This window comes from Lissotriton vulgaris, chromosome 3_1, assembly GCF_964263255.1.
Source record: "Lissotriton vulgaris chromosome 3_1, aLisVul1.2, whole genome shotgun sequence".
Lineage (NCBI taxonomy): Eukaryota > Metazoa > Chordata > Amphibia > Caudata > Salamandridae > Lissotriton > Lissotriton vulgaris.
The window spans coordinates 473,870,130-473,886,526 of NC_141689.1; the positions used below are offsets into that span (position 1 = coordinate 473,870,130).

The following is a 16,397-nucleotide window of genomic DNA, read 5'->3' on the forward strand; positions in this document are numbered from 1 at the left end:
TGAGAGGAGTATGCAGAACACGTGATTCCTGCCTAACATGTATTTCTAAAATGTTGAAATTGAGAACTGTTGTCAGTTTATTTATTATCTCATAGTTTGATTAATTGTGGCCATTTCAAATGTTTTGGGCAACATAATGAGTTCTGTGTTCTTTCTTTGGGAACAGAAATATATTTCTCGGCGAAACCTTTTCCAGTTACATCAGTGTACATAATGACAGTAATCAAGTTGTGAAGGACATACTAGTTAAGGTAAGTATTTAATTTTTACATTGTGTAAACATTGGAGGTTTTTCTAAAAGTGTCCTGCTCAGCTAGTGTTGAATGTTCTACAGGTATCTTGTGTAAATATATGTAATCTGAAATTACTTCATATGTGACTCCATAAGACTGCTTCTGGGTACTGGACAACATGGGTAGTATGTCTGTGGGCAGGGAGAATCTTACCACCAAGTTAGAAGGTGAGTCCTATAGGAAAGGTTGAGGTTTAAGCATACAAATATGGTATCAAACAGTACCCTCCACAGGCATAACTGAATATAAGGAGTTCTTATAGTCCAGTAAGATATGTTTAAGCCTTAAACAGTGCGTGTTAAAATGGACTCGAGTCAGCACTTCGTTACCTTTCCATTAAGAGCAAACTAAGTGCCAGATGTGCTAAGCCGTTTTGCGGTCACAAAGCCAGCAATTCACAAAATCACAGGGTTTGCGATGAAAACATTTCTTTTTTTAATGTCCTAAACCTATTTTGTGATTTAGTGACCGGTTAACTATTTGCAAAATGGGTTAGTAAAGGCATAACAAATCTCTATTTCGGAGGGGGCGTATTTAGGGGACCCTTCCAAATAGAGATTTGTGATTGCAAGTATCAGTGGTTTGTGACCACACTATTCGTTGCAAACCAGTGATAGTTTACCAACTTCTCAAAGGAGGTGATAACCCATTCACCTAATGTAATTATGAATGTGTACAAAATGTTAATTAGGGACAACTTTCCTTTTTTTATTTTTTAAGAGTACTTTATATGTAAACATAGACATTTTGGTCTGCTGATCCCATTAGGCTACCATCCCTGTGATGGCATCCAATCGGAGTACGTCACAATTTGCAATCTACCTCATGAATAGTAATGAGGTAGGTTGAATTGCAGCCCTCTGAACAGTGATTTTGAAAAACTGACGTAGTAGTTCATAGGTTGGTTTGCAAAAAGATAGTGCACAATTTGCGACCACTGTTTGCCAATCAGTTCTTTGTAGATCAGGCCCGCAATGTGGTTTTTTATTTTCAACCTGTGTATCTGTGAGTTTTTTGGGAGGATAACAGCTCTTTGTTTCCTAAGTTTTTACATTTCCCAGTCCATAATTAATGCACCAAATCAACACGGTTGGTGTCCAATGTTGCACTCACTACTATATTAACTGTGGATAAATGTCTTATTTGGGAATGATAAAAGTAACCAATACAACTCTGGCAATATTCTCTTTGTAATCTAGAGCAAAAAGAACTAATAGTCCAACTTTAGTGCATAAACAGTTACATTTCCTCAGAGTCACAGACCAAGGGTCCACCTCAAGTGTACACTTAAGAATTGAAAACACAGTAACTGAAAGTAAGTTTCCTTTTGAAAACATCATATGCTACGAGACATCATTCTGGCATTTACATTACCCTCTATCCTAACTGTTTTAAACACACTTTATTTTATGCATGTAAAGCTTTTATCAGAGTATCTAGATCAAGCTGGCTCAGGAACTGTTATTTGCACACGGAGACTGCTCTTGATTCACCTGTAAATTGCTTGGTAAGAATTGAGAGTACATTAGCTATGAAGAGATAAAATGCTTCAGTGGAAAGAACGCACCTTCAAATTCTTTTTTTAATGTGGTTCACCTACGTGAATCATTCTTGTTTGATGTCTCACTCTAGTTTTTCATTGACTTTTTAGTGGAATACTTAACTTTTTGTTTTTTTTTCTGCAAATTCATTATTGTTGTAGCTTTTCCTCTGACAGCAATCTGTACACATACAGTGAGTTCATGGCAAAGATGGTTGACAGGCAGGAGACAGTAGACAACCTTTGGTAGTTTGTATTTGTTATCTATCCTGTGCTATTACGTGCCCATATAAACTCTACCAGGTTTGTCTGAAATAACAGGTTCGAGGCATATGAGCTGTAGATCATATTCTTTAGCATAGATCGCCATCTAGTGTTGGGTCCGGATGTTTGCACCTTGTTTTTCTTCGAAGAAGTCTTTCCAGTACGAGGTAGGTGACTCCTCCTTTCGGTGATAGTGCGCATCGGCATCGACTCCATCCTCAGATTGTTTTTTTCCGCAATTTAGTTCGGATGTGTATTGCTGCGCTCCGGTATTGTTTTTGAACTCCTTCAACGTGCAATCCACTACCCTTAACGGTATTGTCATCGATCGCGGTTCCCCATTCGACGCGCATCGTTTCAACTGAGAAAGCCTTTGATCGTGAAACCAGAGGTGGGCCGTTGGGCCTCTCCGTGACGATCGCGCTAGCAGTCGATGGAGCGGACTCCATTTAAACTATGTCCTGGGTGTCGTGCTAAGCTTCCATGCACCGATTTGCACGAGGTCTGCAACCTCTGCTTATCCCTGGAACACAATGAAAAGGACTGTGATGCGTGTCCATCGTTCCGATTGAAAAGGGCAATTCGTGATCGTCCGGCTCAAGGCCACGAGATGCAACATCACAGCGGCTCCGTGCCGGACATCTTCAGTGAAGATCGCGATATCCAACATCCAGTTGAAGGAGCCGGGGAAGAAGAACAGGTCTCCGTATACGAAGCAGACTACGACATGGAAGAAGAACAGCACATCACTCCGGGTCAGCGTACCTTGAGTACTGATCCCACTCTGCTCACTCAACATAAAACAAAGGCTCCAGTACCCTCTATGCCTTCAGGCTCAGGTCGGCACTGACACAAAGTTTCAGATGCCCCGCCCTCCAGCCTGGCTAAGAAACATAAAGAGAAGCCTTCTGGCTCGGCCTCGAGCCGGCCCCATTCTGGTGCTGAACCAACACTTCGGCAAGAAACAGAAGTTGAAGCATCTTCTGGTCACCACACCACCTGGACCAAAGACAACACCTTCAACACCGAAGACTTTGGAGCCGAAATCCTCCACTCCTGCAGGTTTGGAGCCGAAATCCCCCACACCTAAAGGCTCGGAGCCGAAATCCTCCTCACCTACAGGTTCGGAGCCGAAATCCTCCACACCTACAGGTTCAGAGCCGAAATCCTCCACACCTAAAGGCTCAGAACTGAAACCTCCCGCACCGAAACTATTTGGAGCTGAAATCTTTAACACTGAAAGGCTCGGAGCCGAAACCTACCATGAACAAAGACTCGCAGCCTAAACCTTCGACACAAAAAGCGCCGGAGGCGAAACCTTGGTTGCTGAAATCGGCACATAAAGAAAAGGACACTCCATCCAAAGAGCCTCGGTCTAATGAATCACCTTTGGATCCAAAACAGAAAAGACTATGTCATTAACCCTCAAACAGGTCAAATTTATGCCACTTCCTAAAAAATGGAAGATTGATCTTTCAGAGGACTCTCCTCTACCTCTTAAGAAAAAGGACATGGGTACAAACTCTTCTCCGCCTTACATTCCACCTCCCTCTCCTCTTCCTAATCCTAATTTCATTATTTCACCATCAAATTCACCACCACCTCCTCTTTCACCTACTACACAGGATGACGATGATGGGGATATGGACGAAGAGCAGGATATATCACAAGATCAGATTATACCACAAGACACTGAACCTTGGGAAAATTATGATGAGGAACCGGATACAGACAACTACCCTGACCTCTATCCTCTAGACCCTCCCCACCTAATTGGACAACATTGGATACGTTCCGCTCATTATTAGAGCTGCTCAACATCACGGGGTTTAAGAGGACTTCCTATTTGAGACACTCACTTATTCCCTAAGATCGCCTCACACTTTACCAATGCTAAAAGGCATGTTAAAGCACACAGAAGAGGTATTTAAAGACCTGGTTAGGCAAGAACACTCACACCCAGAGTAGACAAGAAATATAAACCGGCTCCTACCGATCCTGCTTACATCAAAGGTCAGTTGCCTTTGGACACTCTTGTAGTCTCTAACGCCCGCAGGAGAGAGAACTCTCAAACCACAGGTGAGCCCCTGAGACCCCCCTTCCCTGACAAGGAGTCCAAGCTCGAAATGAAATGAATTGAAAATAATCTTATATCGCGCAACTAAGCCCGAAGGCATCAAGGCACCTCATTGATGCCTCAGTTAAGAAAGTGGCTACACAGGCTGCAAATTATTGGCGTATTGCAAATGTGCAGGCTCTACTAGCACGCTTTGATAGGGCTCATTACGATGAGTTAAAAAAACTCATGCAACACTTACCCGATCAGTACAAAGCAAAGGCTAATGACCTTATCCAGGAAGGCAAACACATCACTAATTTGTCCATTAAATGTGCACTAAAAGCAGCAGACACCGCAGCTCATGCAGTAAATACGATTGGGGTGCTATGCGCAGACATGCTTGGCTTAGGATTTCTGGATATAAACAGGAGGTACAATCCTCCATACTTAACCAGCCCTTTGATAAAGAACATCTTTTCGGGCCAGCAGTCAATACCTCGCTGAAGAAAATGAAGAAAGACACTGAGGCCCCAAAGTCTATGGGGGCTTTACAATTGCCTACTAATAGGGGTTCCTTTCGCTCCTCCTTTTACAGGAATGGTTCAAAGATGGTGTCCAAGGAAAATCCCTCCTCCTCCTCTTACAATGGTAACAACCAATTTCCCTCTTCCAAAGGTTATTTTCAAGCAGGTTATAGAGGAAACAATAATAAGGGAAGAGGCAGAGGTAACTCTACACGCACATCCCCTGCCAACAAACAGTGACTTCCTTCCACTACCCCCCAATCATTCCACTCCTGTCGGGGGCGTCTCTCGCAATTCCTACCTGTCTTGAACTCAATCACCTCAGACAAGTGGGTAAAACAAATTATCCAGTATATTTACTGCCTGGAGCGTACTAGCACTCCCCCAACTTTTCTTCCAAGAACACATACAATTTTGCCAGAACATCTCACCCTCTTAAAACGAGAGGTTTTCTCTCTCCTGGAAAAACAGGCAATAGAACCAGTCCCATTACATAATCAAGGGACCAAAGTGCAGTCCCTGTATTTCTTAATTCCGAAAAAGGACGGCTCTCAGGCCTATATTGAACCTCAGATAGTTAAACCTCTATATTCAGTCAGACCACTTCGACATGGTCACACTTCTACAGCTGCTCCCACTGCTTCAGCAAGGCGACTTTCTATCCACTCTGGACTTAAAGGACGCCTATTTCCATATCCCCATTCACCCGGCTCACAGAAAATATCTCAGGTTCGTGGTGGACGGACAACGTTATCAATTCAAAGTTCTCCCATTCGGGGTAACTACAGCAACCAGAGTCTTAACCAAGTGTCTGGCGATATTCACAGTTCTTTTAAGAAGACAACACATTCAAGTCTTCCCTTACCTAGACGACTGGCTACTAAAAGCCACAGTTGCCTACACCACACTCAGAAAACAGTTCAACTACTTCACAACTTGGGATTCACTGTAAACCTCACCAAGTCTCACCTCCAGCCATCCCACACACAAGTATATATGGGAGGCATAATAGATACTTGCAAAGGTCTAGCATATCCCAACCCAGTCAGGATAGGCAACATGCAAAATCTAATATCATAATTTCAACCTCAACATTCATTGCTAGCCGGAATGTTTATGCAATTGATCGGAATGATGGCTTCTTGCATTATAATCGTTCCTTATGCAAGACTCCAAATGCGTCCCCTACGGGAATGCTTTGCACAGCAGTGGAACCAGGCTCAAGGTCAGCTGACAGATCTAGTGTTGGTGGACGGCCGCACACATCGCTCTTTGCAAGGGACGGCCATTTATCGATCCGGTTCCACAGATAGTGCTAACAGCAGATGCATTGCTCACTGGTTGAGGAGCGCATCTTCAAAAACATACCATTCAGGGCATGTGGACTGCAGAACAAAAAAAACTCCACATAAACCACCTAGAACTACTAGCAATTTCTGATAGATACATCTGCCAGTGGATTCCTCACCTTGTGAATATCCCCTTGCGTCAGCAACATTCGGAAATTCTTTTTATAGCTTTGCGCCAACGTGGACGACGTCACAGAAGCACGGCATCGCGCGCGACTACGCTGGCGTCACCGACACCATAATAGGCCCACGCCGGCGTGATGACATCAGTTCCCTTTTTTCTGCGTCGTCGACGCTAACGGATTTCAAGGGATCGTCTGTAGCTGTACAGTAACTTTGTTACTTTGTGATTATTTTAGTGTTTCTTTGTCTTCTGTCGGGATGTCTTTGAAGAAGACTGGCTTTAAAGCGTGCGGAGAATGTGGCAAGATGATGTCGTAAATGTCGTATACTTGTAAAGCGCACAGCTGCCCCAGCAAAGGGGCGTCCCGGCGCTGTATACCGCTGGGGAACCCATCCTGGCTTTCCCTGTGAGATGGTCCCTCCTGGGCACCTCCAATGTGAAGACAAGCATCCCCGGCGCTGATGTGGCCGTTAGTAGAGATTAGGCAAGCTATTGCCCAGAGTTGCTGAGTGGGACCCATGGTTAGAGTAGGCACCGAGGCGAGAATTATCGAGTTCACTGACCATGGCCCAAGACCCTGCCGCGTCGGGAATCGAACCCTGGTCCTGGGCCGACCTCTGCTTCCGGGTCTGCCGCCTCTAACCATCACCGATCCACATGAGTGCTGTGTTTGGTGCTTGAGCTCTGACCACGATGTGGAGGACTGTTCTTCTTGCAAGAAGATGACTCCGAAGGCTCTTCGTGAGAGGGAAGCAAAACTCCTTGTGGCAAAATTGAAGAGCAAGAAGGAGAAAAGGAGTTCAAAGTCGCGAACTCGCCGTTTGAGGTCTCGTTCGAGGTCGCACTCTGCGTCGTCTTCAGCTCATGCTTCGAGGTCTTCGAGAAAGAAGCACAAGAAGAGGAGCCATGAGTCTCGCCATCACTCAGGGAAGGACTAGAGTTCAAGGCCGAAGTCGCAGGTGAAGCTACTTTGTAAAGAAGCGGTGGCTTCGGCTACGGAAGCCCACGACTCCGAGGGTGAGGCTTCGCGTCCGGATTCGCCTGAGTCACCGAAGCAGCTAGCGAATCCTTCTCCGGACCTGTCCCACCCTTCTGGTCAGGAGGATGAAGGTGAGGTGGAGGAAGTTGGAGAAGGCGAGGTTCTGTTGCCTGCGGGTTCGTCGACCCAGGTGCACCAGCCTGAAGAGGAGATCGACGTTGAGACGACTCCGCTCCCTCGGGAGCAACCTGGGGGCCCTTATCCAGCTTTTTCGGCTCCAGGTCAGGTTCCATCTCCGTTCCTGAATGCCATGTTTGGCGTTTACTCCAGGGCAATGTACCCCTCTGGTGCACCGGTTGGTCCCGGGTCCATTGGCGTATAACCTGGGTGTCCCTCAGGCTTATGCTCTTGCGCCCTTTATGCCTTTCACGCCGGCTCTAGCACCGCAGTGGCATTTCCTGGCGCCGCCGAAGCCCTCGACGCCGAATCCATCGATGCCAATTCCATCGACGCCGGTGCCCACGACTCCGATGCAGAATCCCCTTCGACCACGGGTTAAGCTGCCTCGCCCGACTTCGGGTTCGACTCCGGCTCCGGCGGAGTCGGTTCTGGAGCCGTCGACTTCGTTCATGAAGGAGAGGTCGAGGCGTGTGGCCCAGAGACTTCTGGAGGAAGAAAGGTATCGGGATGCAGACGTGGAGGAAGAGGAGTTACAGGATTTAGAGGATCCTTTTGATGACCTGAGAGAGGCCAGTGGTCTTGAACTGTCTCCTGAGTGGGATTTGGCCTCTGTGTCAGACGTGCCTTCCAAGGATGTGACACCTTATCACGTTGTAATTAAGAAGGCTGCAGACTTGTTAAATATTACTCTGCCCACCGCTGAATGCAAGTCTAACATTCTAATTGAGGTCCTTCACTCGCCTTCTTCCGTTATTGAACCAATGCTTCCATTTAAATACGCTTTGGCTGAACCCATTTATGAAGTTTGGAAGAAACCTCTGACAGCTCCTGCTGTTTCAAGGGCTGTTGCGAGGAGGTATAGAGTGGCTCCTGGTGACCCGGATTTCTTGTCAACGCACCCCTGCCGAAGAGTTTAGTTGTGCAGGCTGCCTGTTCAAAGACATCAACAGGTGCTTTTCCGCAGGTTCCTGGGGAAAAGGAGGCAATGAAACAAGACCAGGCAGCAAAGAAAATCTTTTCATCAGCCAGCAAGGCGCTAAAATCTTCAAATGCAACTTACTTGATGGGTGGATACATCCATGCTTTGCTGTATTCCGTCAAACAGTTGGTGCCTAAAATTCCTGAAAACGATAGAAGGGATTTCAGGAGGTTATTTCTGACACTCAGGCTGCGGCAAGGCAGGTAATCCAGAGTGGGCTGGACACGGCTGATTCAGTGGCGAGAGTGATGGGCTCATTAGTGTCCGCAAGGAGAGCTGCGTGGTTGAAATCTTCAGAATTCTCTGTGGATTTTAAGTCTGCTTTGATGGATTTGCCCTTTGATGGGTCAGGATTGTTTGGTAAAAAGGCTGACGCTGCTTTAGAGCGGTTTAAGGACAGCAGAGCGACGGCAAAGTCTTTGGGTCTTCAGACCAGGGGCTCATTTGGGAAACGATTTAGAGGATTTGGCAGATCTTCCTTTCGGGCCTACAAACAATCGCAGCAGCAGCCGCAGCAGAATACGCTGTACAAGTCATGAAGGGGCAGACAGAAAGCTTGTCCTAGAGGTCGCCAAGCCTCCTCCTCCTCCTCTTCCCCTTCTCAGCCCCCTGCCACCACAGCAAAGCAACCATAGATCCGCCATTCAGGATCATGTGTGCCCAGTGGGGGGCCGGCTTACCCATTTTCTGCGAGATTGGGAATTGATTACATCAGATCTTTGGGTTCTCAATCTCGTGGAGAATGAGTATGCTCTTCCTATTCGGGAATTTCCCCCCAATTACCCTCCTTGCCAGGGTTATTGTTCGGAGGACCACCTGTTACTCCTGCAGGAAGAAGTCCTGGCACTGTTCAGAAAAGGTGCGATAGAGGGGGTTCCGGAGCAGGAGAGGGGTCAGGGATGCTACTCCCGGTATTTTCTGATCCCCAAGATTGATGGCAGATTTCGTCCAATCCTAGATCTCAGGATCTTGAATCTTAACCTGAAGCAGAAGTTCAAGATGCTCACCCTTGCGCAGGTTCTTCAGGCGCTGCTGGAAGAGGACTGGATGGTGTCAATCGACTTACAGGATGCGTATTTTCATATTCCCATCCTGAAGTCACACAGGAAGTATCTCCGTTTCACGGTTGGGTCGCAACACTACCAGTTTGCCGTCCGTCCGTTTGGTCTTACTACTGCACCTCGAGCCTTCACCAAGGTGATGGCTGAACATCTCAGAAGGTCGGGTATTCTGGTATTCCCGTATCTGGACGATTGGCTGATCAAAGCAGAATCTTCAGAGATAGTGCTCTATCATCTGCGGGAGACAACTCAGTTGTTGCACAGATTGGGTTTTTCGATAAATGTACCCAAATCTCACCTGGTGCCCTCCCAGCGCAACCTGTTCATAGGTGCGGTACTGGACACTACTGTGTGTCGTGCATTCCCTCCTCCTCAAAGGATTTGCGACATACAGGAAATGATTCCTTTATTTTACAGTGGAGCGGTCGTTCCAGTCCTGAAGGTCCTTCGCCTGCTCGGTCTGATGGCTTCCTGATGGCTTCTTGCATTCTGTTGGTCAACCATGCACGCTGGCACATGAGGGCACTCCAGTGGTGCCTCCGCAGGCAGTGGTATCAGCACAGCGGAGATCTCAGGGAGTCAGTCAGGATCTCCAGAGAAACTGCGGCGGATCTTTCTTGGTGGAGCGTGGAAGGCAATCTGTCACAAGGAAAGCCTTTTCAACTATCTCCATCGGTGGCCACAGTGATAACGGATGCATCCACTCTAGGGTGAGGTGCTCATCTGGGGGTTCTGGAGGTGAAAGGTCTTTGGTCTCCAGAGGAAAGGTTCCTTCACATCAACCTTCTAGAATTGCGGGCGATACGTCTGGCGCTCAAGGCCTTCCTCCCTTTCCTTCGCAGTCAGTCAGTTCAAGTCCTGACGGACAACACGACCGCGATGTGGTATGTCAACAAGCAGGGAGGAGTAGGGTCGCAGTGTCTCTGCAGAGGTCTCAATTGGCAGTTCTCTGCCGACCACGAGTGGAGGCTCCATCCAGAGGTAGTTCGTCATGTCTTTCGGACGTGGGGAACTCCTCAGGTGGACCTGTTCGCCACTCGCGAGAATGCTCACTGCCAGTCATTCTGCAGCCTCCAGTTTCTGATGCAGGGAGCCTTGGGGAATGCGTTTCAGTTGAGTTGGGACTCGCAACTCCTTTACGCATTTCCTCCCATATCCTTGAGGAAGATTCGCCAAGACCGGGCCCAAGTTATTTTGATCACCCGGATTGGCCAAGAAGGGTGTGGTACACAAATTTTCTCCACCTCTCCTTGTGCCCTCCGCTCCGTCTCCCTCACAGGGCAGATCTCCTCTCCCAGATGGAGGGGCAGGTTCTACACCCCCAGCTCCAGACCTTACACCTTCATGCCAGGAGATTGAGCGAGGCAACCTGATTTCCTTTTCTCTCCCACACGATGTGGTGGATGTCATCTTATCGGCCAGGCGTGACTCCACCAAATCTATTTATTCTTATAGATGGTCTAAATTTGTTGCTTGGAGTGGGGAGAAGTCCATTGACCCTTTAAGGGCTCGTTTGCCCAATATACTTGCACTTTCCTTGGCCCAGCAGGGTTTTGCGGTCGCAACTATCAAAGGTTATTTGTCGGCCTGATCGACTTTCCTTTGTTTGCCGGATCACCCCTCTTTGTTTAAATCTCCTATTGTATTATGATTTATTAAGGGCCTAACCAATAAATTTCCTCCTACTCCTTTTATTGTTCCTCAATGGGATTTGAACCCTGATGGGTTCGCCTTTTGAACCTTTACACAAATGTCCCTTAAGACTTTTGTCTTTTAAGACTATTTATATATATATATATATTTTTTTGAAAAACCTTTATTATCCTTAAATGTCATACACAGCTTGCAGCCTACAACCCGGAGGCCGGCAGCGAAACTTTAGCAGCATAGCTGCGCTTCTCGGACTTATTATACACAGCCATTTAGCCGACAACCCAGGGGTCCGGCTGCGCTTTCAACAAAGGTCATGTGTGTATAATCAGGTGTGTTTGGCAACACTATTTCACCCTGACCGCCCAGGCCAGCGTGTATTAAGACTACCTCCTCTTAACTATGTGGGCTGCTGGCGCCACTCAGCTAGTGTGCGTAGACCTATGATTCCTGAGAAACTTCTATCTCAACAAAACCCCAACTTCCCCTTTCCCCTGCATCATTACAGCCCTCTCCCTCTACATGAATCATCTCTTACTCTAATCTATGCTCTGCCGTGCTATCCTGCCCATCTAAAGTGTTCAGTTACTACGTGTAGTATCCTGCCTATTGCACAAGTAGTTGGACTTCTACTGATCCGTTCTCCTGCCGCTCGTGAGGTTCTGGTATCCCCATCCTACTATGTGCCAGGGTGTTTCACCATCTAACCAGTATCACTATGCGACACGTATATTAGAGTTCGTCTCGATGTCTCTAGTGGTGCCTGATCTATGTAGCTGTCAACTTTTACCTTCTGTGTCGTCCTCATCAAGGAGTTCCTGTACATCGTCTTCGTCTGCCTGTATATCCACCTCCTCGTCCTTTGCTCTCAAATGGGCCTGGTACAGGCCCCAGAAATTCTTGGGGCGACTTGTTGGAGGGAGCAGCTCGCTATAGCATTCTGACTGCGTGCAGCAGTACAGCATGTCATGCGCCCATCTTTTCTTGGTCGGCAGTGGCCCTCTCATCCAGCACATCGCAACAACACGTCTGGCCATCAGCATGCCCATATCAGCTAGTCGTCTCTTCGCCACCGGGAGACTCCTGGAGTGACCTAGAAGTGCTAGAGCAGGGTCAGCGGTCAGCTCCATTTCCAATATCGTGCTCATTTCCGGGAATACTTCATCCCAGAATTTACGAATTCCTGGGCACCACCATGCCAGGTGCATGAAATCTGCACTCGGTATATGGCATCGTTCACATTCTGCCGTTTGTCTAAGGCCGAATCTTTGCAGCCTCTCCGGAGTGTAATACACTCGTTGGAGATATTTGAAATGAATTAGTCTGTGTCGTCCATTTAGTGACAGTTTCCTGGTGCTCGCACAGCAGTATTTCCACATACCATCGTCTATTGTAATCTGCAGATCATTCTGCCATGCTGTCCTAGCTTTCGAGTGCTGCTGCTCTCTGTGCGAATTGCTCAGTCTGTATAAATTTGTGACTAATTTATGGGGGGAGGAGGTTTTGATAACATAGGTAAGTTGCAGAACCTCTGGCGGTTCCACCAGGTCCGGTCCCAAGATGTCCAATAGCGCGCTGCGTATTCTATGGTATTGAAAGCTAAGAAGAAGTGGGGCCTCGTCGGTTCCCGGGACAGTCGGCTCCCATGTTTTCACCGTGCCATTTAAGAATAGATCCCCCGCCGTGGCTATGCCCATCGTGCGCAATGCTCGGGTCACTCCCTACTCCGCAATCGGTGCAAGCCATACTGCACATTCAATCGGCATAGGCGGGGAGTATAGTAACACGCAGTCCTTAGCTTGCAGTAGCGCGTGCCATGCATGGTTGGTGGTCGTGATCGAGTCTAACATGCCAACTCTATGGTCCACCGGTTTAAATACCGTGGCCGGAAGCGGAATTGGGTCCACGAAAAGTCGTTCCAAGCGCACATGTGGAATGTTGGTATTTCCGTGAATCCACGTGTGCAAGTGGGCTGCTTGCGCCACTCTGTACTACCTCTCCATGTCCGGAGCGCTCATCCCTCCCAGCTCGTATGGGAGCATAAGTAATGTCCATTTAACCCTGGGCTGTTTGCCCCCCCAAGCGAGTCTAATCAGTAGCTGCGTCAGATTTTTAAAGAAGGTCTTCGATAGCACTATTGGAATGTTGTTAAACAGGAATAAGAATCTGGGAAGTACCACCATTTTCATAATGGCTATATGGCCCATCAAGGACAGAGGCAGTTTGCACCATGCTTCCACCATCGTCTATTGTAATCTGCAGATCATTCTGCCATGCTGTCCTAGCTTTCGAGTGCTGCTGCTCTCTGTGCGAATTGCTCAGTCTGTATAAATTTGTGACTAATTTATGGGGGGAGGAGGTTTTGATAACATAGGTACGTTGCGGAACCTCTGGCGGTTCCACCAGGTCCGGTCCCAAGATGTCCAATAGCGCGCTGCGTATTCTATGGTATTGAAAGCTAAGAAGAAGTGGGGCCTCGTCGGTTCCCGGGACAGTCTGCTCCCATGTTTTTACCGTGCCATTTAAGAATAGATCCCCCGCCGTGGCTATGCCCATCGTGCGCAATGCTCGGGTCACTCCCTTCTCCGCAATCGGTGCAAGCCATACTGCACATTCAATCGGCATGAGCGGGGAGTATAGTAACACGCAGTCCTTAGCTTGCAGTAGCGCGTGCCATGCATGGTTGGTGGTCGTGATCGAGTCTAACATGCCAACTCTATGGTCCACCGGTTTAAATACCGTGGCCGGAAGCGGAATTGGGTCCACGAAAAGTCGTTCCAAGCGCACATGTGGAATGTTGGTATTTCCGTGAATCCACGTGTGCAAGTGGGCTGCTTGCGCCACTCTGTAGTACCTCTCCATGTCCGGAGCGCTCAGCCCTCCCAGCTCGTATGGGAGCGTAAGTAATGTCCATTTAACCCTGGGCTGTTTACCCCCCCAAGCGAGTCTAATCAGTAGCTGTGTCAGATTTTTGAAGAAGGCCTTCGATAGCACTATCGGAATGTTGTTAAACAGGAATAAGAATCTGGGAAGTACCACCATTTTCATAATGGCTATATGGCCCATCAAGGACAGAGGCAGTTTGCACCATGCTTCCACGTCATCTACCAACTTGCTATATGCAACACCGTAGTTTTCGCGTATGAGAATCTCCGGGTCCGTATGGAGCATAATCCCAAGATACCTAACCTGTTCCATTGTCCATTGCAGCGGGTATTCCATGTCGAATCGCTCTGTCATTGGGGTAAGCGGGAATGCCACCGATTTAGACCAGTTTATCCTGAGGCCGGAAAGAGCACCGAAGCGCACCACTTCCCTCAGCACCGAGGAGAGATTCGTCTCTGGGTCTCGGACATACAGCAATGTGTCATCCGCGTACGTTGATATGACAATTTTGTACGTTGGGAAATGTATTCCTTCGTTACTGTGGTACTCCCTGAGGGCACACGCCATGGGTTCGGCTTCCAGCGCATAGATGAGTGGCGAGAGCGGGCAGCCCTGTCTAGTACCCCTACTAATCTCAAATGAGTCCGAGACCCGGTCGCCTATACGAAGTCTAGCTGTAGGCTGGTGATACAGTGCCCCTATCATTTGCAAGAACGGCTCGCCTAGTCTCATCTTCCGTAGGACTCGCAACATGCAAGGCCACTCTACTGAGTCGAAGGCCTTTTCCATGTCAAGGAAGATTGCTACGGCCTTGGTGTCTCGTCGGACATGCTGCATAGTTCCCAACACAGTTTGTATATTATAGGTGAGGGTCCTATTAGGGATAAATCCTGCTTGTTCCGGAGCTACCAACTCCGGGGCAAGTAACGCTAAGCATGTCCCCAGAACCTTGGCATACAGTTTAACATCGACGTTCAATAAGGACAGCGGCCTGTAGGAGCCACATACATTCGGGGGTTTCCCTGGTTTGAGAATAGTCACAATCAACGCCTCCCTCATAGAGCGTGGCATACTGCCCTCAACACAGACGTCGTCAAACAGTGTGGATAAGTGTGGGATCAACTTGTCCTTAAACGCTTTATAAAAGCCCACCGTTAGCCCATCCGCTCTGGGGGCACTGTCCGACCACATGCTCTCCAGCGCCTCCGATATCTCATCCTTGTGTATGGGCAGCATCAGGAATTCCCGATGCGTGTTAGTTAGAAAAGGCATCTGAATGTAGCTCAGATAGTCATCTATCCCATCCTCAACGTAGTCAGATCTAGTCGCGTAAAGACCTGAGTAGTATTTCCTGAACTCATCTATTATCTCAGTCTCTTCCGTGAGAGTTTCACCGGTCGCCGTCACCAACTCCGATATAACCTGTGTTCGTCTATTGTTTTTTCAATATCCTGGCTAGGATAGAGCCGGGGCGCTCTCCCTCACCGTACATCCGGGCGGTCACATATTTCCCCAAGTGTTGCACTTCCCTATCTGCTTCTTCGTTGTATTCTGCTATAAGGTTTTTAATTTCGTCCGTCACGTTGGCATTCGTGCCTCCCAGCTGTCATTTCTCTAACTCTGCAAGCTGCTTCTCTAAGTGCTGTACAGACTTGAGGACACTCGAGTGTTTGGACATAGCTATACCTCGGATGTACACTTTAAACGCTTCCCATACTGTTTGGAAGCTATCAACTGACCTTATGTTAGTTTAGAAGAAGTTGTCAATTTTCTTGGCAAGCTCGCCCCTGAAGAGTTCGTCTAGTAGGGAGTACGGGGGAAAGCGCCACGTGAAGGGCGGTATCTTTTTTACTGGAGTTTCCAATGCCAAAAGAAGAGGTGAGTGATCTGACAGGGTGCGCGGTAGTACCGCACAAGTTTTGATGTGTCTCATAACTAAGGAGGATGCCAACCAGTAGTCAATTCTAGTGTGAATATTGTGAAAGGCCGAATAATGTGTGACCCCTCCCCTTGTTGTGTGCCTACTTCTCCACACGTCCACTAGGTCTAGGGTTATGAGCTCTGTCTGAATCTTCAATGCGGCTGCCGAGGGTCAACGTAGAGGGCCCGATGACCTGTCTAACTCTGCATCAAGTACTAGGTTTAAGTCTCCCCCCCAAAGCATTTGCGCAGTGGTATATGTTCGGCAATGCTGAGCAAGAGTATCATAAAAATCCGGGGAATCCTAATTAAGACCATAAACATTAACCACTATAAGGTCATATCCCTTCCCCGCGCATCTTGATATTAAATAACGGCCTTCCGGGTCCGCTCTCAGTAATGACAACGGAATTTTTGATCTGGGGTTCACCCATGTCAATACTCCCCTAGAATGTGTTGTGATCCCTGCTGTCGTGATGTTCCCCGCTAGCCCCCTACTAAGAAGCATTTTGCTTGTGAGGGGGAGATGTGTCTCCTGTATGAGTGCCAAATCCACATTCTGTCTCTGCAAGTAATTCAACACCTTTCT

General features: G+C 47.9%; 1 protein-coding gene across 2 annotated transcripts in view; it reads left to right on the forward strand.

The window, feature by feature from the left end:
- TRAPPC13 (trafficking protein particle complex subunit 13) overlaps positions 1-16,397 on the forward strand; it is a 373,612-nt gene that overhangs the window by 147,489 nt on the left and 209,726 nt on the right. For both annotated transcript variants that reach the window (XM_086960695.1, XM_086960696.1), the window contains exon 4: positions 167-251. In XM_086960695.1, the coding sequence (XP_086816821.1) occupies positions 167-251 (85 nt within the window). The remainder of the gene's footprint in view (positions 1-166; positions 252-16,397) is intronic.